General features: G+C 36.5%; 1 protein-coding gene across 1 annotated transcript in view; it reads right to left on the bottom strand.

Annotated features, from left to right (window-relative positions):
* Positions 1 to 21665, bottom strand: part of LOC150089260 (OTU domain-containing protein 7B-like) — a 151220-nt gene that overhangs the window by 64757 nt on the left and 64798 nt on the right. The window contains exons 5-6 of the mRNA XM_090389924.1: positions 8466 to 8711; positions 1603 to 1701 (exon numbers count right to left, since the gene is read on the bottom strand). Of these exons, the coding sequence (XP_090246050.1) occupies positions 1603 to 1701; positions 8466 to 8711 (345 nt within the window). The remainder of the gene's footprint in view (positions 1 to 1602; positions 1702 to 8465; positions 8712 to 21665) is intronic.

Genomic DNA, 21665 nt, shown 5'->3' with positions numbered 1-21665 from the left:
TGCCATGACCAAAAAAGATTGATATGAACAAATTGAAAAATAATCGAATTACATAAAAAATAAAATATACATATAATTAAATTTCAGACAAAGTCCAAACTTCATTGGAAAGATCTGCATCTGTTCTCAGTCTGTTGGAACGCCAGCAGCGCTAGGAGCTGCCGATAAGAGAAATACCAGCACTAGGAGCTGCCGAGAGCAGAAATTCCAGCACAAGCAGCTGCTGAGAACAGAAATGCCAGCACAAGGAGCTGGAGTTGCAGTGGATATAGCAGACTCAACCCTCCACGATGCACATCCTAAGAAGCATTACTCTTTGAATGGAACTGAGCTTTCTGGTAAATACTTTTCCACTTACGCGTTCAAACCAAATTGGTGCACCATACGTTACCATGGAGATAAATACACATTCATATAGCAAGTTCAGCACCTTACCTTTTATTCCCCAGCCAACTCTAGTGATTCGAGTAATCATCCCAATAAATTTCCTCACCTTTTCTGATAGATAAGTAACATGTGAATTGAAAGTCAAAGATCCGTCAAACATAATGCCTAGATATTTTAATTGCCTTGCCGATTATAGGCTTGACCCATTCATTCTAACAACCGGGGGGGGGGGGTCTTCTACTCAAAAATTGATCCTTAAAGACCATTGTCCTTGTTTTGGTTCCTGATAAAGTCAGTTTAAGTAACCTATACCAGTTATTAAGTTCAAACAAAACCTGCTGTCACCTGGTTTCTAGTTGCAACTGTGTATTTCCTTTAATGAAAGACAGATGTAGGATAGATGTGCGGAAATTTGCCTTTAGCCAGTGGATAGCTGGTTGGTGGAACAGACTTCCATCCCTTGTTGTGGAAGTTGATAGCCTAAATAAATTTAAGGCTCAGCTGGACAGGTACTTAGAATGAACGGAGGAATGAAATGGGAGCATGTGTTTTTTTTTTTTTTTTTTTTGGCTGATGCTGCATAAGCTTGCTTTCTTTCATCATATGCCTCTACTAATGTAATGCTGTATATTATGCACAAATAGAACTTAAAAATAAGTCATCATACTGAATTTTTCACCCAAACCATTTTGTTTAAATGAAACTTGCAAAGCATTATTAATAAAGGAAGTCATCCAGGATCTGAAAACATTTCTGTTATAGTGAAAGTTTCGTTAACAATTGTAATGGAGTTTTATTATAATGATTAAACATCCCCCTACTACATTAGTACCTTAAACTTAATAAAAAAGTAATTACTACAACTGTAATGAATATTTAAAGCTTGCAATGTCATTAAAGCACATACAAAAAAAATAAATAAATAAATAAATAAATACTTTCCTTTTAATGCTGTGGACTTCTCAGAAGGAATATTCATATCTTTAATTCTCTGATTTATTTATAATCCATTTGTAAGTTGGTTTCAATTTAATTTTCTGTTTTTATTAATCAAGAAAACAGAAATCTATTAAGCTTATAAACAAATTATCTGACCGTATTTTTTAATAGATGCCAACATATGTAATCATCATAAAAGAAATTCTCACAGAAAATAAAGAGCTACTGGCTGTATATGCTTGGCCTAAGTAGTATAATGAATTAACAGTTTATTACCTAAGGAAGCTGCATGAAGAAGGCAATTACCATCCCCAGAAGTTGCTAAAGGCCACAAACGTTGAGATAATCCTTTTTCAGCCCACCAGTTTAGTCGGCCTTAAAAAAAAAAAAAATCTCATGCAAACATCCTTAACAATAAAAAAATTCACAGTAAAATAAGGTAAAATACATATACTGGTGAAGACTTATAAATTAACATAAATATGAACCTTTCAGGGAATAAATGTTTTTATCTGTGGCATTAATAAAAAATGTGCATAGTATTCAATACAATCATAATTAAAACTCAATGTGCATTTATAATGAACAAGACTGTTTATAATTTATTATATGTATAATATAAAAACCTTTATTGACAACTATGCTATTTCTCTCTCTTGGCATAAATTAACATAAATATGAACCAGGAAACAGAACTACTGTAATAAATATGCATCTGCAGCTGTGCATACAGATGCCTGGTGACTTCAGAAATACTCAACAGTTATTTATAGCAGTGTTTCTCTCAACAACTGAACTGTAGAAAAGTTTTGCTGGTTGAGAAAACTTATTTCCACAATCACAGTTTTCTCTTTTTTTCCTCAGTGAGCTGAACAAATATTGCTATGCATATTTACCTTATGCTGTTGTGTGGCAGGTTGCCATACAAAAATAATTAGCATTCATTATCATTAATAATTACACATGCTTTTCTCATGAATTGGAAAATAAACAATTTAATAAGAGATAATTATAACCAGTGCTTTTTTTTTTGTGACGGTACGCAACGGTACGGCGTACCGGCACCTTTATTAACAGTGACGTGTGACATTTGGATGCAGTGCACTTTGAAATTTGTAATATTCCGTAAATTTTTTTCACATGTTTATCTACTATTCAAATAAGCTTAAAATTATTTAACTTAATTTACATTTTTCACTGTCTATTGTTAAGATATTTCCTGTATAAAACTGTATAACCATTTTTATAATTCTAAATTACTCAGTCGGACCTCTGTTTAATTATTTTGAATTCCCCTTGGAAGTTACATTTAAAATAGTTTCCGTTGAGCGAGAAAATTTTCATATAGCGAACGGATTAGGAGAGAATTAACTCTGTACACCCTGTTCGCATTTCTGGCCTTCAGGAAATTAGTGCTGCTCCAAGAATTAAGAGAGCTAAAGGGATTACCATTCTACAACTTAGTGGTACCTGGTAAAAACTATCTGACCACCCGTCCCACATACGAAGAGGTCGCGCTGGTCTGCAGTGAGCAGATCAAGGTGTATTCCCAATGGGCTCTGGCCCACCTTCTACTGTAGTGGTGTCCAAACATTTCCCATACAGGGACCATATTCAAAAAAATTCAGTTAGATTTCTTCAGTGTGTTACATTTTCCATATCTTGTTGCATGTAAAAGTAAAGTTGAAAATATTCAAAAATTTTATTAAGTACAATACACAATCACATTTACTGAACAAAACATTTAATAAGATTTTTTTTGATAATTAACAAAATTTAAAATGCTGTTTTAGTTCACTTTCCAGGCGGGCCATAGGTTAGACACCTTCGTGAATCAACCGTAAGTGCCCCGTTCAAGAATTAGAAAAGTGATTTTCTTTTACCCTGACAAATAATCATCTGTTGTTTCGCGGAAGTGCGTTATCCACATTTTTCCGTAAATTTTCCCTATCTCTGTTTACATGGTCACGGTACCTGAATATCCGAATGACACTGACATTTTGGACAGTTTCAAAAAAAAAAAGAAAAGAAACAATTCAAATTTAAGAACTAGTGACAATACCGATGACGAGAGAAGGAAAACGAGGACAACAAAGGTATTAAACCTTCTAAACACGAATTGTTGGCATTTGGTGAAAATGAAGTTAGAAAATTGAAAATTGTCAATTAGGTTACAGTTAAATGCAATTTGGGGATTTCGGGGGGATACCTAATTGAAAACATGGTTTCGGAAGAACTGAAGAATTTGATGGACGCTCTGAGTACGATACCAATTTCATCGAGTGAATGTGAACAAGGATTTTCACAAATGAATCTGATTGTCAACCCAACCAGAGCTTCGTTGATGACAAAAACAGTTTCTTCACTACTGTTTCTTAAAATTGTATGCCCACCGCTGACTCGCTTCGATCCATCAAAATATGTCGATTCATGGCTGCTTTGGAAACGTCATTCAGCAACTGACACACACACAAAGAGGAAAAAAGAAGTCGGCATAGGGTGTCGTATAAAAACTTAATAAAATTTGGAATATTCTACAAAAACTTTATTATAAAATTATTTTTACTTATTATTTTTAGCGGCCATAGTCTAACGAAGGACCTTTAAAATGTCACTCGGTTGTCTGTCTGTCCATCCGTCTGTGACAGTAATGTATCTCTGAAACTACTCAACCCACGACTAGAAATTTTGCATGGATTTGCACATCAAGTGAGCCAACATAAAGCCATATTGATCATTGTTGATAAAAATTTGTCTGAGAAATGGAGGGGGGATTAAATGTGGGGGATAAAAATGTTGTCAACAACCTATAGCTACACCGTCGACAACCTATATTAGCTACACCGTTGGAAAGAGCTCAACGAGTACGTTTAAAAAATAATTTTAAAATTAAAAATGGCGGCGCCAGACAGTCAAATGTGAGTAATTTTCGTGTCCCCCTCTATTTCCATTGCTAACGGAGCAAAAAAATTAAAAATCACATTAGCTATGCGTTATTCGATGCTTATCAAGGGAAAACTATTCCGATTGAAATCTATCATTTATAATTAAATGATAAATTATATATGTGTTAAAATTAAACAACCAATTTTTTATTGCACTTTGATAGCGCGCTTCTTTGTACTAAGTAACTCTCCTTTTGGTGACAAAAATGTTGCTAAATAGTTAGTTAATAATTCTATAAAGGTCATTTATAAATTTTGCGACCAGAAGTATTTTTAACAATTTTCAAAGCTGGAGTTGTCCCGGCAAGGAGATACTCAGAGAGCTAGTGTTGAGGCGTTGGTGGAGAGACGCCTGCGCGGAGTCATGCACAGCCCTCACCTGCCAGTCGCTTCTCCCCCAAGACTTTAATCGCTTCTCCAGGAAGAAGTTGGAGTCGCTTCTCCCATCCTTGGCATTCACAACAACTGGAAAAACTCAAATAGACAACGTTTTCGTTATTTCCTCAGTTTTAAGCCAAGCCGGGGTACTAGAAACTTTTTTTCAGTTACCATAAAGCTCTCTATTTGAGATACTACACTAACGACCATTCGTGTCATCCCGAGTGCCCGGCAGGCACTCAGTAGTTGACCGATTTATTTACTTATTTTATTCACATTTTACTTATTTTTCTATATATACTTCAATAATTAATTTATACTTAATAAACTGTGTTAATATACTAAATTTGTTGTTCTTATTCCAAAAACATTACTACGAAAGTAACAATATCAGGGAAAAAAAAATTTTAGAGTACAGTAAACCCCCGCTATTCGTGGGGGTTACGTTCCTGAGAAATGTCGCGAATACCGAAAACGCGAATACTGAGTTATGGCTCCCATAGTAATAAAGGGGTTCGGTTCCAAAGTATGAAATATATAAGAAAAACTAGTCTAAAATTTTGTCTATGTATGTATTATATGTACCCTCATAATATGACTGTACATAGACAGTACATAGTGAAATGCAAGCATATGGCATAGAAATGAAAATAAGAAACAATTTAATATTAAATGTAATATTTATTAGAAATTTCAAACAATTTTTTCAAACCAGCGCCTTTGCTAGCAAAAAAACTTATCCCGCCAGTGCTATCACCAGTTTCGCTAAAGTGTTGATAAAGGAGTTTTGCCTTTTCACGAATGATGAGTGAACTTAACGGAATTTTATTTTGAGTTCGGTCTTCTATCCACAGATTTAAAGCTTTTTCCATTTTTTTTCTAATTTAACATCACGAGTTACAGAGCACAATTTTTGAAGCAATTAGCGTGTTTTCACGGATAATACGGCGGATTTTTCTTCCGATTTTTTGATTAATCGTACCGTTGACTCATTGATTTTATAATGTTTTGCCACTGAAGAGACACTTTCACTATTAGAAATTTTTTCTAATAACTCAATTTTATTCGCTAATGTCATCACCTTTGATATTTTCACATTTCCCTTGTTATTCGTAGCCATATTTTTGTACGGGTAAAAAAGAAATTGTCCCCAATAAAAGCACTTTCTTCCGTTAACACACTCGAAAAAGTCTGTTTTACACTGCAAAACAGTAGATTTATCACTTTTGTAAGCATACAAATTAAATAAATTGATAAATTTATTCAATTTATAAGCATATAAATTAAAAGCAAATGACCAAACCTTCCATGATAAGCGCATAACACATATTGAACAAGGATTAGCGAGAAACATCCACGCTCGCGATTTTGGCACCCCTCTCCCCCATCCACTGAACACTGTTTTGACCGGGAAAGATAATTTTAGCCACGCCCATGTTTTTTTATGGCGGAAAATATTCACAGCGCTTTAAAATTCACATTTTTTTAGGTTTCATTTTATATAAATCAGCGATCGCAAATACACGAAACCGCGAATACAGATACCGCGAATAGCGGGGGTTTACTGTACTTTTCATATTCTTTTAATTTTCCATTTTTCCTGATAGCAAAGAATGAGTACCGGCACCTATTTTTTTACAAAAAAAAGCACTGATTATAACTATTACATTAACTAGATTTTACAAATATAAAATTAGCTTGCCTTTAACAACTTTAACTACTTTTAACAAACTTTATAAACTACCAAGTTCAGAAATTATTAAGAAAAGAATCCTTATAAGCCTCCCATATATCCTTTACCAACAGTAAGACAATACTGGTTTAGTATTGGTAGTAGTGGCATATGATGCAAGAAGACAAGCTTTATAAAGCATCACAAAAAAAAAAAAAAAAAAAACCTCCACATCACCTGTCCATCCACTCCACTAATTTGTCTGGTTCTTCCTTGAATTTATTCAACCCACCCACTCCCACAACACCAAATATAAGTTTGTTCCAACAATCAGCCATCTGCTGACTAAAGGCAAACCTCCAAAAGCAGAGTGTGTTTGCTACTGGCTGTATATGCCAGCAGCAAACACACTGTTAATGGCAAAAAACCACCCCGCCAACCTTTTATCATCTCCAAACTTATACATTAAGCCTGATATACCTTTATCAATAACCTTAATAAATATAAAAAATAACAGTGGGTACAACACTAAACTCTGGGGTACTCCACTAATAACATAGACCATTAAGAGTAGTGTCCATTAATAACCACGGTCTTCTCCTACTCAACCATCTCTTTATCCAGAGTAACTTGCCCTTAATGCCACACTGCTCCAGTTTCTACAGCAGTCTTTTAGGCGCAACTGTATCAAATGCATTCCTGAAATCCAAGTATATGATATAAAAATTATTTTTTGCATCAGGTTCCTCTATTACTGCATCAAAATATCCAATCACATTGGTCAGACAAGATCACCCCTTAACAAATCTAAGTGTGACTGCAGCATAAGTGCATTTCTGTCCAGATTGATTAATTCTTTATTATCTTTGTATTTAGACTTCTAAATTATCTTCGAGAGTTTCTGCTGCAATAATTTTATTCTCTTCCCTCCCTGTTGGTTTGATCGTTATGTATAATTTCACAATTTTCGCTCTTCTGTCTTGCCATGCTGCTGCCATATTTATTTATTTTTTTTTATTTATTTTTTATCATTATTCTCACTTAAGTTCATATATATATATATATATTATTTATAATATATACTAGGGGACTGCATTTGCTTCTTTTGATAAAGTAAAATTATACTTACAGAAGCTTTCAACACTGCCTCTCTTCCTCTGCTATGAATACATAAATACCTTACATATCGAAATCAAGAATGGTACTGCGTGGTCATGTTAGATAAACATAGCACGTGGCCACACTTAAACAGAAGCTTGTTTTACCACAGTAAAATATCTCTTCTTCCATTGGTTGAATAAATACCACTAGGAGGAAAATTATTTTAATGTATAGATATATAGTAAACCCCAGCTATTCGCGGTCACTGATTTAACATAAAATGAAACCTAAAAAAATGTGAACTTTAAAGTGCCGTGAACATCTTCCGCCATAAATGCGGAGGTCATTCCCTGACCTTTCCACATCCTCCGTATTTGGTGGTCACAGGCTTGAACTCCGGTCTAATCAAGAAACGTGTGCTATGCACTGCTGCTCCTGCCCACCTGGCTACGAAGGCACCACGAAAAGGTTGAGAAACTGTGTTCTAGAGTTTACATAAGTAAAGAAGTCTTTGCTGTTTTTCTTTGCATCCTTTGCCAAAGATTTCTCATAATCTGAATTCGCTGGCCTAACCTCCTTTGTGACTTGATTACAGACTAGCTTATATCTATCATAGGCTTCTGTGTCGCCTGATAATTTATATACATCCCATGTATTTTTCTGCCACAAGTTTCATTAGTTCATCTGATATCCATTTAGGCTTAAACCTTGTACAGTATTTCTTAGTTGGTAGAGTGCTTGATAACCATAGAATACCGACAATGACTTTACATTCAAGCCTTTAAAAATTTGACGGCAAACTGATTCAATTATGATCAAGTTAAGTGATGCACTGAAACATGGTTGGGTGAATGAGAACATTCCTGACAAGTTCCACAAAGTCAGGAGAGACTATGCCAAAAAAAGTAGTTCACTAACATATGCTTTCATTTGTCATTTTACAGTTCGATGATTAAATGTATTTTAAGAAATACAATCATTACCTTACTTCCAATATCCCTCACAGAAATACATTTTATACTTTGAAGAAATAAGATAACTACCTGCTTGTTCCAATGAAACCAAAGTAGAAGTTTCAATGAGATCCCGTTCTAGAAACTCTCTAAAATCATCAGGGTAAATAGAAAGATCGGGCAAAGTAAATGTGTAATCTGGAATTTCTAATCGAACTTGGGGTAATCTGCCATCTCGTCCTGTTGCCTGAAAATCTTCAGCAAACTCGATTCTAGCTTTTGACACCAGGTTTACATTATCGGTTGCTCTGGATATACCACGTGTAAGCTTCTTCACTACATTTTAAAAAAAATTGCAATTAAATAAACATCAAAAACAAAATTGAGTTTCCTGAAAAAAATATACATAAACAAACATTGTTTAATAAATTAAATAAATTGCTCCTTTAAAAAGCTCCACTTTTAATAAGGAAAAGTTTGCAAATACGGAGGGTTGATTCAGCCTTTTGATAACTAATTTGACAGCCCTTTAAAACTACGAAATTCCGTGCCGCCGCCACTGGTTGTGTTCTATTTGTTTTTCCTGCTCATGGACTATCACACAGCATCGCAATTTCCATTGAAGTAAAGCATGTTGCAAAACTGCCAAGTTAATCTCGTCCCATTCATGCTTGCAGACTTTCCACAAACCTTCAACAGTTCTGGGGTGGCAGTTTCCAAGAGCTCTTTTCAAAAGTCTGAATGCACAAAAATCCACAGGTGCAGCATCAGGTGATTTAACAGGTATATCTTCAAACATGATCGAATGAATACCTGTCTCCGCTTCCATTCTCCGCAAAAAAAGTGTAGATGGAAAGTGACATGTGGCTGGACGCCTTATCCTGCTGCACCTAGACCTTTTCAGCATCAAAACCGTACAATGTGGGTATTTCGTGTTCAAACAATGGCTGTAGAACTTCAGTCTTAGTGTATTATCACGTTTTTATCGACTCTACACAACTCAAATTTGCTGTTATAACAAAAACTGGCTACAACCATAAAACCCTGGCCAAAACTTTCTTTGCACCGACGTGCCCATGTTGGAAAGGCCCTGTCACCCTGTGGACGGTAATAAATTTCCCGAATTTTGTTGCAATCAGAGAGGTATACTGACGCTTCGTCCAATGTCACTACAAATTTCCGCCTTTCAGGTGCCAGATATTTTTCGTAGTTTTCGAGCATTGACCTGCCTCTCTGCAATGTGCCTTGCTCTTAGATGGTGTACGCAGGCCTTGTGTTTCTTCTCCAGTTGCAAATTTTTGTTGATTATACAACAAATGGTTGACTAGGAGATTTCCACACGTGACGCTATAGCTCTTTGGGTTTTTGGATTTTCACTGACAACGAGCAACTGCTTTTCGTACTGCCTCCCTTGTTCAACTTGGAGCACATTGCAGTTTCTTCGGTGTTTACTGCCAACTTGCAGCAGCTTTGCAGAATTTTCCTTTGCCATTCAAAACCTTACAGATACCAGACTTCAAAACACTAAAATTTTTCGACTTGCACCTATCAATAATTTTCGGATAACTGTACCTTTCTTCAGAGAGTGCGGTTATGTAACCTTACAACCATGAGTCCAATTTCCGAGGCATGTCGACATCAAAATAAGTTCTACAACAGATCCACCTGTTCATAAGGTTTGGGACTGCACCAGCATGAAAAAAAATTACATTTCTGCCATACATCACAAGCAGGGTAAATTTCAAAATAATTATAAAAAGGCTGAATCAACCCTCCGTATTCACCTTGAAAAAGGATGGGGAACTATTCAAGATCATTGGGCTCAACAACTATTATAGTGAAAATATTGTCAAAATTGCTCTAATTTATACAATAAGCTTGTCTTAGTATTAGTGGTGGCAAATGATGCAAGAAAGCAATCTTATACAGCATCAACTAAAAAAAAATAATAATAAATAAATAACCAACACTTCCATTATCAACTCCATCCCCTCTAACAGTTTGTTTAATTCTTACTTGAATTTCATAACACTGCCCACCAATACAACACCAAATGGGAGTTTGTTTCAACAGTCAACTACCTGCTGGCTGAAGGCAAATAACTGTACCTTTTACCCATTGTGTGGAAGGTACAATTAACTGTACCTTCCACACAATCTATCAACACAACCATCCTTCCTCAATTTGAATTTATGCACCCTCATGTGCATAGTCTGAGCAAGAAGAAGGATTCCATCAGCATTGGGTTACACAATCCATTCAATGCCTTAAAATACCGAATTGGATCTCTGCAGAGGTGCCTAGTCTCCAGATGCTGCAATTTGCAGAACTGACAACGTTCCTGGTAAAAGCACCCTTTTGCTGCCCTCACTAATTTTGTTGCTCTTCTCTGCACCAATTCCAACAGATCAAAATCCTTCCTAAAATGGAAGATTCCACAGCTGTAAGCAGTACTCAAGATACAGCCTAACCATTGTCTTGTACAAGGGGATAATCATCTTCTTATCCCTGCTGGCAAAATTCCTGTATATTATTGACAAAATCTCAATGAGCGGTCCTAGCCACCTGTCTGCACTGCTCAGAGAACTTCACATCTGACTGCACACTTAACCCCAGGTTGTTTTTATTCTCTGCTATCCTAAGCGTGGTAACACAGTTGATATATTAATCTGAGATTACTGCTACCCACAGGAAGTGCCTCGCATTTTTCAATATTAAACATTAATTGCCACTCCTCAGTCAATCTGCCTAATTCATTTAGATCTTATTGATCTAAATGAATTTTATTTAGATCCTATTGTAGTAGCATAACCTGATTACTGTCATCAACCACCCTGCCAACCATCATATCTGCAAACTTAGACATTAAACCTGATATGCCTGCATCAATATCATTAACACGTTGACTGCCAAATACGAGTTAACTCGTATTTGGAAAACTGGCCCAGGACGCAGCATACGAGTTAACTCAGACTGGTATGACTTGCCTTTCAGGCGCAGCTACGAGTATATTTGTAGCAAATATGTGCAACTGATGGATAGTGGGCTTCTGGGATAAGAATGAAAAATCAACCATGGCATCAGAAAACAGAATATTTATTCACAAAAAAAATATTTTATTCACAAATACACAAAGAAAAATGTACAGGAACTCCCCAACTTACGTAAGGGTTGCGTTCCGTGGAACGTTACACAAGTCAGAATTTCACCCATGCTTGTGCAGCACTCGCAACTGTGTTCACTGAATTGATTGAATCAAAAAAGAAATTTTCGACAAACATGTGAATAGAATTATTTATTGTATTTATTCAATTTTTTATTTCATGCGCAGGAAAAATTTAAAAAAATAAAAAAAATTAGTGAGGGCAGCATACAATTTAAAAAATTTCAAAATTATAAAATTACAAAAAAAGAGAGAAGACAGGCATAACGTAAGTAAGATTTACCTCTCGAGCATCGTCCCCAGAATCGACGTCTTCAGCTGATAAGTACGCTGCTGCAGAGGTTGAGGACTATGGAGATTTAGAAGGGGTCAGCCACTCAACCTTACGAAAGAACATATTAATGGATGACTGGACGGTGGCTTTTTTCATTTCATCGTAGATTTCTTTGCAGCAAGCAAGCATATCATTCACCCCTCTGTTAACTTCTAAGAATCGTTCGCTGTCAGGATCCATCTTCTCAAACCTCGCCATTGCCATCTCTCTGGTGAAGCGCCTCGGCTCCTCTGGTTTATCTTGAGTTTCGTCAGCATTTTCTTCTTTCAATATCGCTGCCTGCAAGTCAATAAGTTCTTCATTAGATAATTCCTTCTCTTCTTCCTCTGTTAACTCCTCCACGTCTTTGGCATCAAACTCCAACTGAAGTAGCTCTGCAACCTTTAGAATCTTATCTGTAACCTCATCATATGATTCGTCTTTTTCAAATCCTTCAAAGCCTTTTACGTGCGGTGGCCATATTTTCTTCCTTGCGCCATTTAAACAACTTTTAGTAATTTCTGCCCAGGCCTTATTAATGTTTAAGATTGGTGTGGTAAATATTGTAAGATTTCCAAAAGTCTCTTAACGTAAAATTTTTCTCATCGTCTGCTACAGACAATGCCTGAGCAAATGTTGTGCATAAACAGTATGCTTTTAAATTCGAAATAACACCCTAATCCACAGGTTGGATGAATGAAGTCATGTTTGGCGGTAGAAATATGACTCTCACGTTCGAATTGAAATCATTTGGATGCGTAGGATATCCAGGAGCATTATCTAATAGAAGCAAAATCTTGAAAAGAAAGTTGTTGTCTTTACAATATTTTTCAACCTCAGGAATGAAGCAGCATTTAAACCAATCGTCAAAGAGAGATATTGTTAGCCATGCTCTCTGGTTCAATCGGAAATGCACGGATAGGGTGGCTTTATTGATGCCGTTAAATGCACAAGGATTTCCAGAATGGTACACAAGCAGTGGTTTTAATCTGTAATCTCCCACTGCATTAGCCCCAAGCTAGAGCGTGGCCCTATCTTTTGACGACTTGAAACCTGGTATTGTATTTTCCTCTTTGGGAATGTATATTAAAAATTTGCTGCGTTGAAGAGCCACCATTATCAATCATTTTTTCCAACACATCGCAAAATTTCTCTGCAGCTGCAGAATCGGCACTGACAGCTTCACTGCATACTTTAATGTTGTGGAAACCAGCACAATGCTTGAATCTATAAAACAACCCGATGCTTGCCACGAACTTGAGTTGGGGTTCGCCATACTTATCCTTAATATCTTTATAAATACTTGTTGCTTTTGCTTGAATGGTCATTAGACTCAGGGGCACTCGCTTCTGAATCTGATTTTCCATCCATATGATTAACAGCTGTTCCATCTTCGATATATCACCTGAATGCTGTTTTGTGATCATGTTGATCCTTTGACATGGTCTTTTATATGCACGATATCCTTTAAAATTGTATTCACTGTTGAAGCAGTGAGACCTAATTCCCTTGCAATAGATGACGAACTTTGTCCTGCTTCATGTTTCTTAATCATTTTCATTTTTAAATCAATTTTGTTTCGTTTCCTGGCACTACCACCACTTGCACTTTTCGTTGGTCACTTTCCCTTCATCATTGTAACACGTAAATAGGAATGAAGAGGAGTTTCTGAAAGTTTGTTTTTTTATATTAATAATTTATAGTAAATATATATAAATATACGTATATATATGTGTGTATATATATATATATATATATATATATATAGTAAATAGCAAATATAGTAAATTAGTAAATAGGAACGAAGAAAAGTTTCTGTAAATTTGTTTTTTATAGGATTGAAGACTTTGGTGAAGGGAACACATTTCACCATAATACCGTAACATAAAAAACCCACAGAATTCCAGTAATCGGGATTATCGCAAATGCTATAAGATCGAGTTTACTACCCGTTTATAATAAGATACACTAACAGAAAAGCCCAATAAACCGGAAGTGCAAATGTTTTTATCGTTTTATGGTCATGACCTCCAAAAACGTGCTTTAGAAAAATATCACAAAGTGTTCAAAATTGATTCTTATAACGGGAACATATGATAACGATGAAAGGGTAGTGCAATTTCCATTATAAATATGATCTTTTAGAGAGATAAATAGCTTAATAATACAGAGAAATTTAACTTCCAAGGACTTGGAATGAATTACAAAAAAAAAAAAAGTGTTATTGGGTTCACATTATGATATTTTCATGATACCTCCATTTATTCCTACAGGAGGCAAAACACGTTTCCACATTTTTAAGTTTGCACCAGCCGGCGAAAACTTACATAAAGTCGAATTTCCGTAAGTCGAGTATTACATAAGTCAGGGAGTTCCTCTATTAATAAAACTCACAAAAATAATATTGTTTATTTGTGATATTTCTTGAAACACTCTTCTACACAAAGAGCTGGCTTCTCTTGGCACACTGTACGATAATAGCATGTTTCGCAGTGTGTTTTATTTCTTGTACATACTCGACATGCCTTAGTCAGGCATATACTTCAGTTATATTGCAGACACAGTGCGCGCGCGTGTGTGTGTGTGTGTTAAGGGGAAGCCTTATATAACAATTTTGACTGGATTCTATGATGTGGTTACAAAGTGTAAAAAAAAAAAAAAAAAAAAGGTAAACTGCAGCCATTATCAACCCACTGCAGGATGGAAGCCCCCTCAACAATTCATGTTGAGGGAAATGGACCATAATCTGCAACGCTGGTCCAGTGTGGGTTGGCAGATCGACCGTATTTAGCAGGGGCTTGAACCCCAGTCTACTCAAGGAGCGTGTGCTACTGACCACTTGGCTACGGAGGCCCATACTTGGATCTTAGGAAAGCTTTTGATACTGTTGCACATGGAAGACTACTGTACATATTGGAGTTGTATGGCATTAAGGGCAAATTGCTGCTATGGATAAAGGGATGGTTGAGTGGGAGAAGGCAGAGAGTACTAATCAAGGGACACTGCTCTTCATGGACTATTAATTGGCGGAGTCCCCCAGGATTCAGTGTTTGGTCCACTGTTGTTTTCTGTATTTATTAATGATATTGACGAAGGTATATCAGGCTTAATATCTAAGTTTGCAGACGATACGAAGGTGGGTGGGGTTGTTAATGACGCTAATGACAGTACACTACTGCAAAAGGATCTAGAAAAGTTGAGCAGTTGAGCCGAGTAGTGGCAACTGAAGTTTAACACTGTCAAATGTAAAGTACTGCATATGGGTAGCAGTAACTCCAGAGTAATGTAGTAGTAGTAGTTTGTTTGTTATTTGGATTTTAGGAGCATTAGCAACTAAGGCCATATTGCTCCGGGGATATGCGGTGGTCATTCACTGACCTTTCCGCATCCTCTGTATTTGGTGGGCACGAGCTCGAACCCCGGTCTAATCAAGAAGCGTGTGCTACGCACTGCTGCTCCTGCCCACCTGGCTACGGAGGTGCCCAGTAGTAGTAGTAGTGGCATGCAATGCAAGAAAGCAAGTGTATGAGATTATGCAGCATTAGCCAGAAAAAAAAAAAAAAAAGAATTACAAAACAATTCCCTCTAAATGTTTGTCCAGTTCCTCCTTAAATTTATTTAACCTATCAACTTCCACAACAACAGATGGAAGTTTGTCCCAGAAATTAACCACCCGCTGGCTAAAGGCAAATTTCCGCACATCTATTCTACATCTGTCTTTCCTCAATTTGAATTTACGCCCCTCTTAGGTTTATAATCTGAACAAGTGGAAGAATCCCATCAGAATTTAGCGTGCTCAACCCATTCACGGCCTTATACACCTCAATCAGATCGCCTCGCAGGTCCCTAGTCTCCAGCTGCTGCAATTTGCAGAACTTAAGCCTCTCTTGGTAAGAGGATCCCTTCATTCACCTCACCAATCTTGTCCTTCTCTGTACACGCTCAATCAAATCTACATCCTTCCTAAAATGAGGCCTCCAGACCTGTACGCAGTACTGGTCTGGAGGCCTCATATAAGGCCTGACCGTTGCCTTATACAGAGAGACAACTGTATTTGCATAGTGGACACTCAGGGTAACGGAGAAAGACCTGGGGGTAAATGTGCAGTCAGATATGAAGTTTTCTGCACAGTGTAGACAAGCTGCCAGAGTAGGTCATGGGGTTTTGTCAATGATATACAGCAAATTTGCTAGTAGGGAAAAGGAGGTGATTATTCCCTTGTATAAGGGGATAATCATCTCCTTTTCCCTACTAGCAAATGCCTACTACTAGCAAATCCCTACTGGTCAGGCTACACCTTGAGTACTGTATACAGGTCTGGAGGCCTATTTTATGAAGGATGTGGAGCTGCTGGTACGAGTACTGAGAAGGGCAGCATGATCAATGAATGGAATAAAGGGTTGCTCTTATGAAGAAAGGCGTAAATTTTGCAAATTACATTGTCTGGAGACTAGGCACCTGGATCCTGATTGAGGTGTATAAGGCCTTGAATGGTTTGAGCAAGCTTAATGCTGATGAGATTCTTCCTCTTGCCCAGATTAATTGCCTGAGGGGACATAACTTCAAATTGAGGAAAGACAGTTGTTACAATAGGACATAAATTCAAATTGAAGACAGATTTGTGGAAATTTGCCTTTAGCTGGCTGGTGGTTGATTGCCGGAACAAATTTCCATCCATTGTTTTGCAAGTTGATAGCCTAAACAAATCCAAGGAAGAACTGGACAAACTTTTAGAGCAAATGGATATGAAATGGAGTTTTTTTTTTTTTTTGGCTGATGCTATACATAAGCATGAATGAAAAAATGTTTTCATCCATGTTTTTTACAATGAGATGGCGGTAAACATTCAAACTGCTTTTGCATGGTCAGCAATGAAATCAGTGAGACAAGCTTCAAGCGAATTACAGTTACCAAAGGTAATGGTTCACAAGGTGTTACACAATCATTTAAAATTACATGCCTACAAGGTACAAATTATGAAGAACTAATGACTGCGCAAAACATGCAAATTTGCTAATGACATTTTGAACTTCACTGACGAGAACTATGAATTCTTGCAGTGTGCCTGCTTTTCAGACGAAGCTATGTTCAATGTTAGTGGTATATTCAACAGACACAATCTCTGTATTTCATGACTGTGTTTGTTGACTAAAACCCACATGTTCTAATTCTGCCATTCTCAATGCAAGTAAAAATTGGTTTTTGGGGGCAAAAAAATCATGGATATTACAATGGTTTGTGATCCCCCCCCAATGTTCAACCCTACCTGATGGCATCTTATTCCTTAATATTTAATTTCTCTCACTGGGTTTTCTTTTCCCTGAGACAACTTATTTTTAACATATAGGTATATTATATTAGGAGTGAGTGGAGTGAGAAATTTTGATAAAAGGAAGATAGTGAACATGATTTAATTCAACCACTTTTGCTTTTCATAGGCATTAAATGCCTAAGTGCTTTCAGAGATAACATCTCCACAATCTCCTTGGCATTTGCAACTTTCTGACAGTGACCTTAGCGGCGGGGTGGGTGTAGTTTATTTATTCTTTTGTTTCATTGGTCACTATATGAGGCATGGAGGGGATGGGGAAATGTTTCAGTCTATTGTTTCTACTTTCTAAGCAACAACTAGTATTGATTTATTATTTCCTCTTGGAAGTTGTTTATTTTTGAACTACAGTGCTTTTGTGAATGACCTTAGCTATGAGAGTAAAATAAAAATAGTTTATATTTTATTATTTAATTCTTTGTAGTTATTCAGCCCATCATCAATCATGTCAAGTGCTGAAAGGAAAAAGTGTCAACAGTATCTGGACGAATATCTATCTTATGGTTTTACTGAAAGCCCATTTGACTCAAGACGTGTTTTATCCAGTTTTTTATCAATCTCACAGTATAGTTATTAAAACTATCAATATAATAAAGTCATACAGCAAATATGATTGCCTTTTCAGAAAATTTTGTGTTGATAATGAAGAACAGTATGCGAGGCTTCTTTTATATACAGAAGTCAGATGGCTTTCTAAAGGAAACTGTCTAACAAGATTTGTAAACTTTTTGATATGATAATTAGTTTTTTAGAAAGTGAAGATGACACAGATTTAACAAAGGAGATCAGCAAACACAAAAACAACATATATTAATTTGTGACAAAACAAAGTAATTTAATGACAAAACAATTTCATGGTATGCAAGAGTTAGCTGAAATCAATGACGCTGTTGTCATTAGATTTGTTGGTGCATCAGTAACTTAGACTATAATGCACTAATTACTGTCTAATATCTTCTTCCTTTGTCTTATGTGATGTGTGATAATGTGATATTTATTTATCAATTTGAGAAAGAGAAAAATTTCATCCATGTCTTCGTGATCTCCTAGAACACACTGTAACAATGAGAGGAGAAAGCAATTTTCTGTTCTTTTTTTATATATAGCAGGCATTCTATGATTATATGTTTTACTGCTAATGAGCATAAGCAGTTACTGCATTGTGGAGGGTCATCGTTGGTTAGTAGGTAGCAGTGAGTTAGGAATGTATGACCGATGCATAATCTGGCTAGTTTGGTTTCTTCCTTTCTGTTTCATCTCAGACTGGATTGCCACTGTTTGGCAATCCAGTCTGAGATGAATTTTTATCTATCATCATCTGACTGGATGAATCCAGTCTGAGATTATAGTTTATTATTTGTTTGATCTCTCCACATGCATGTCTGCTGTTCTTTATATGTCTGTTTGATAATGGAATTATGATCAGTTTTTAGGAGCATTAGCAACTAAGGTCATACTGCTCCGTGGGGGATATGCGGTGGTCATTCCCTAACCTTTCCGCATCCTCCGTATTTGGTGGTCACGGGCTCGAACCCCGGTCTAATCAAGAAGCATGTGCTACGCACTGGTTCTCCTGCCCATCTAGCTACGGAGGCACAATTTATGATCAGTATAAGGAGTCCTGAAATTAGATGGCATCAAATTTGTAGCAATTTAGCAGCTAAATCTGCCTGCTCATTTCCCAGGATTCCAACGTGTCCAGGGATCCAACAAAATATTATGAGTTTTCCATGAAGTTCTAATAACAGTTGCAAATTTTATGTATCAGAGGATGACTAGGGAAGGATTCACACCGTAGAGCATTAACAGCACTTAACCGAGTCCATATATATGATGGATTGAGCATATAAAGCTTCTTTTATATTCTCTAGGGCTAGTAGAAAACCATATAACTCTGAGGTGTAAGTACTGCATTCTGCTGTCTGGAGATAGTGGCATTTGGTAGATAGCAGCTTTACTACCAGTCTTGGATTCATCTGTGTATATTTGAAAGAAACTTCTAAACTCAGTGGAGCGAGCCATATGTATTTGCCTAATGTTGATATCTGGAAGGTTATTCTTTCCCCATTGTTGAAAATGTCTATCAATATGTAACAGAGGCATTTGCCGTTGTTGGGTTTCCATGCTAGTATCGTGAAGTGTTAAGTGAAATTCAGGTCCCAGTTTGTCATTAGAGCTTGAAGCCTAAGGGCAGATGGTTTGTTGAGCTGTGGTTTACATTCATAGAGGTCTCTCCATTTTGGCATGAAGAGATATTGCCATATGGGATGATGTGGGAGAGACTGCTAATTTTGGCTGCATGATTTAGTAGAACTTATCGCCGAATGTGTAGTGGAGGTTCATAGAATTGGTGATGTGTGAAAAGCTCCCAGTGCAACTCGTAGTGCACCATGGTGTATGGGACTGAGCCATTTCAGTGCACTCAGTCTGGCTGAGTCATATGCAGGAGACCCATAGTCTAACCGGTATATAATCAGTGAGCGGTATAGGTGTAGCAACACATAACAATCAGCACCCCATGACATAGAAGAAATTACTCTGAGAAGATTTAGTTTTCTAAGACAACTTGTATGAATATGTTTACAGGTCACCCCAGCTTAACGCTGATAATTCGTTCTGGAAAAACAGAATGCTAAGTGAATCCGCACTAAGCGAGCGCCGCATTCCCATTAGGTAACATATGTATTTGTGAGCTGTGGTCAGTGCCATAGGATATTTCCTAATTTCCTATTATGATATTTGATTAGGATATTTACTAATCAATAAAAATAAACTGACATTTGTGCATCCCAAAAGATGCACAAATGTCGGTCAAAATATTTAATATTCAAATATTTGTACATATAAAATATTCTGCATCTACATACGTATATAATTATATGGTAACTACTTGTGGTAACTATAAAATTAAACTTAAAATTCCAATTAAAATCATGAATTTAATTGATCTAAATTGATTTTAATTGATTTAATTTAATTGATGAATTTAATCATGAAAAATTTGTCGATTTTGGGTTGTAGTTTGGCCCTCGTCCTAGTAAAATAAAAAGAGTTTTAATTTTAAATCCCCCGCAGCGTTACCACCCAACAATAAAGTCAACCGATCCTTCGCCGCTTTGAAACCTGGCATGTTTTTTTTACTTCTTTCGATATGAAACTTCCTTTGTTGTTGTTATTTGATTTTTAGGAGCATTAGCAACTAGGGCCATATTGCTCCGGGATATGCGGTGGTCATTCCCTGACCTTCCCACATCCTCCGTATTTGGTGGTGACGGGCTCGAACCCCGGTCTAATCAAGAAGCGTGTGCTACACACTGCTGCTCCTTCTCACCTAGCTACGGAGACACCTCCGAAACTTCCTTTAGGAATTCGTTTCCAAAAAACTCCTGCTTCATCTATGTTAGAAACTTGTCGAGAATTGTAACATAATACTCCTCTTCAATAATTTTAACAAGTTCTTTTTGAAAGTTTCAGCTTCTTGAGTTGCACTTGCGGCTTCTCCCTGGATTTTAAATCTATTCAACCAGCCCTTACTAGTTTTAAATGGTTCCACATTTTTTTTTTTTTTTTTATAATATTTAACTTAACTGAATTCTGCATTGGATATTATCTTCAATAAAATTAGTTAAAGTCTCCTCATTTCAATCTTAATAGCCGGCCTAGCCCAAGTTGCTTGCAGTGGAACAGCTGTCCTTCCCGCTGATAAAATTAATTCTTTATTTTTTATAATTGTTCTTACAGTTAAACTTGCAAGTCCTAAATTATGGCACACATACCCTTGTCGTTGACCGGAATGGATTCGCTTTGAAACGTCTAATTTAATTTTCAAATTCAGTCTTTTTCTTACATTTGTAGTCTTCGTACTGTGTCCAGATGTTGCCTTTCCATTCTTATCCGCCATTATTAACTCTTCGAAAATGTAATTGCATTGGTTGCATTAATTATGATTCAATGTTCGAGTCAAGTGTCCATTACGCACAATGCCTAATACTGTACTGAGTGATGACTAGACTGTGGATAAATGCATATAACACAAATATTACAAGCAATAATATACTTGATCATTTTTTAAAATGTTGATCTTGGGACAACGTAACAAGTCACTGTACTGCAATTAAATTAGTGTGCGAGAAAATTTCACTGAGCATGGAAAAATTTCTCAAGTCGGCGTGGGAAACGTTTTAATGCTGTTTTGCAATTCATTTTCAAGCTATCGACTCCACCAAATGAAACGATTTCTTTAAACATGCCAAAAATGCAATCTGTAAAAGAGCGTTATAGTGATTTGTGACAGCATTATAAACGAGGGCCTGCTGTATATGTTCCAGGAAGTTTAATTTTTTATCAAGTATTACACCAAGGAATCTAATACTATGCTAGTAAGTAACACAATGAGAATATAACTGACGGTCTGGATCAGGATGCAAAGAACATTTGCGACAGAAGTATACGGCAGTTGCTTTTGGTTTAGAAAGTCGATATCCA

The sequence above is a fragment of the Mastigoproctus giganteus genome, chromosome 2 (genome assembly GCF_048544385.1).
Source record: "Mastigoproctus giganteus isolate SK-2022 chromosome 2, ASM4854438v1, whole genome shotgun sequence".
Classification (NCBI taxonomy): Eukaryota; Metazoa; Arthropoda; class Arachnida; order Uropygi; family Thelyphonidae; genus Mastigoproctus; species Mastigoproctus giganteus.
The sequence above is the reverse complement of the archived record's forward strand: the minus strand, read 5'-3'. Positions and strand labels throughout refer to the sequence as shown.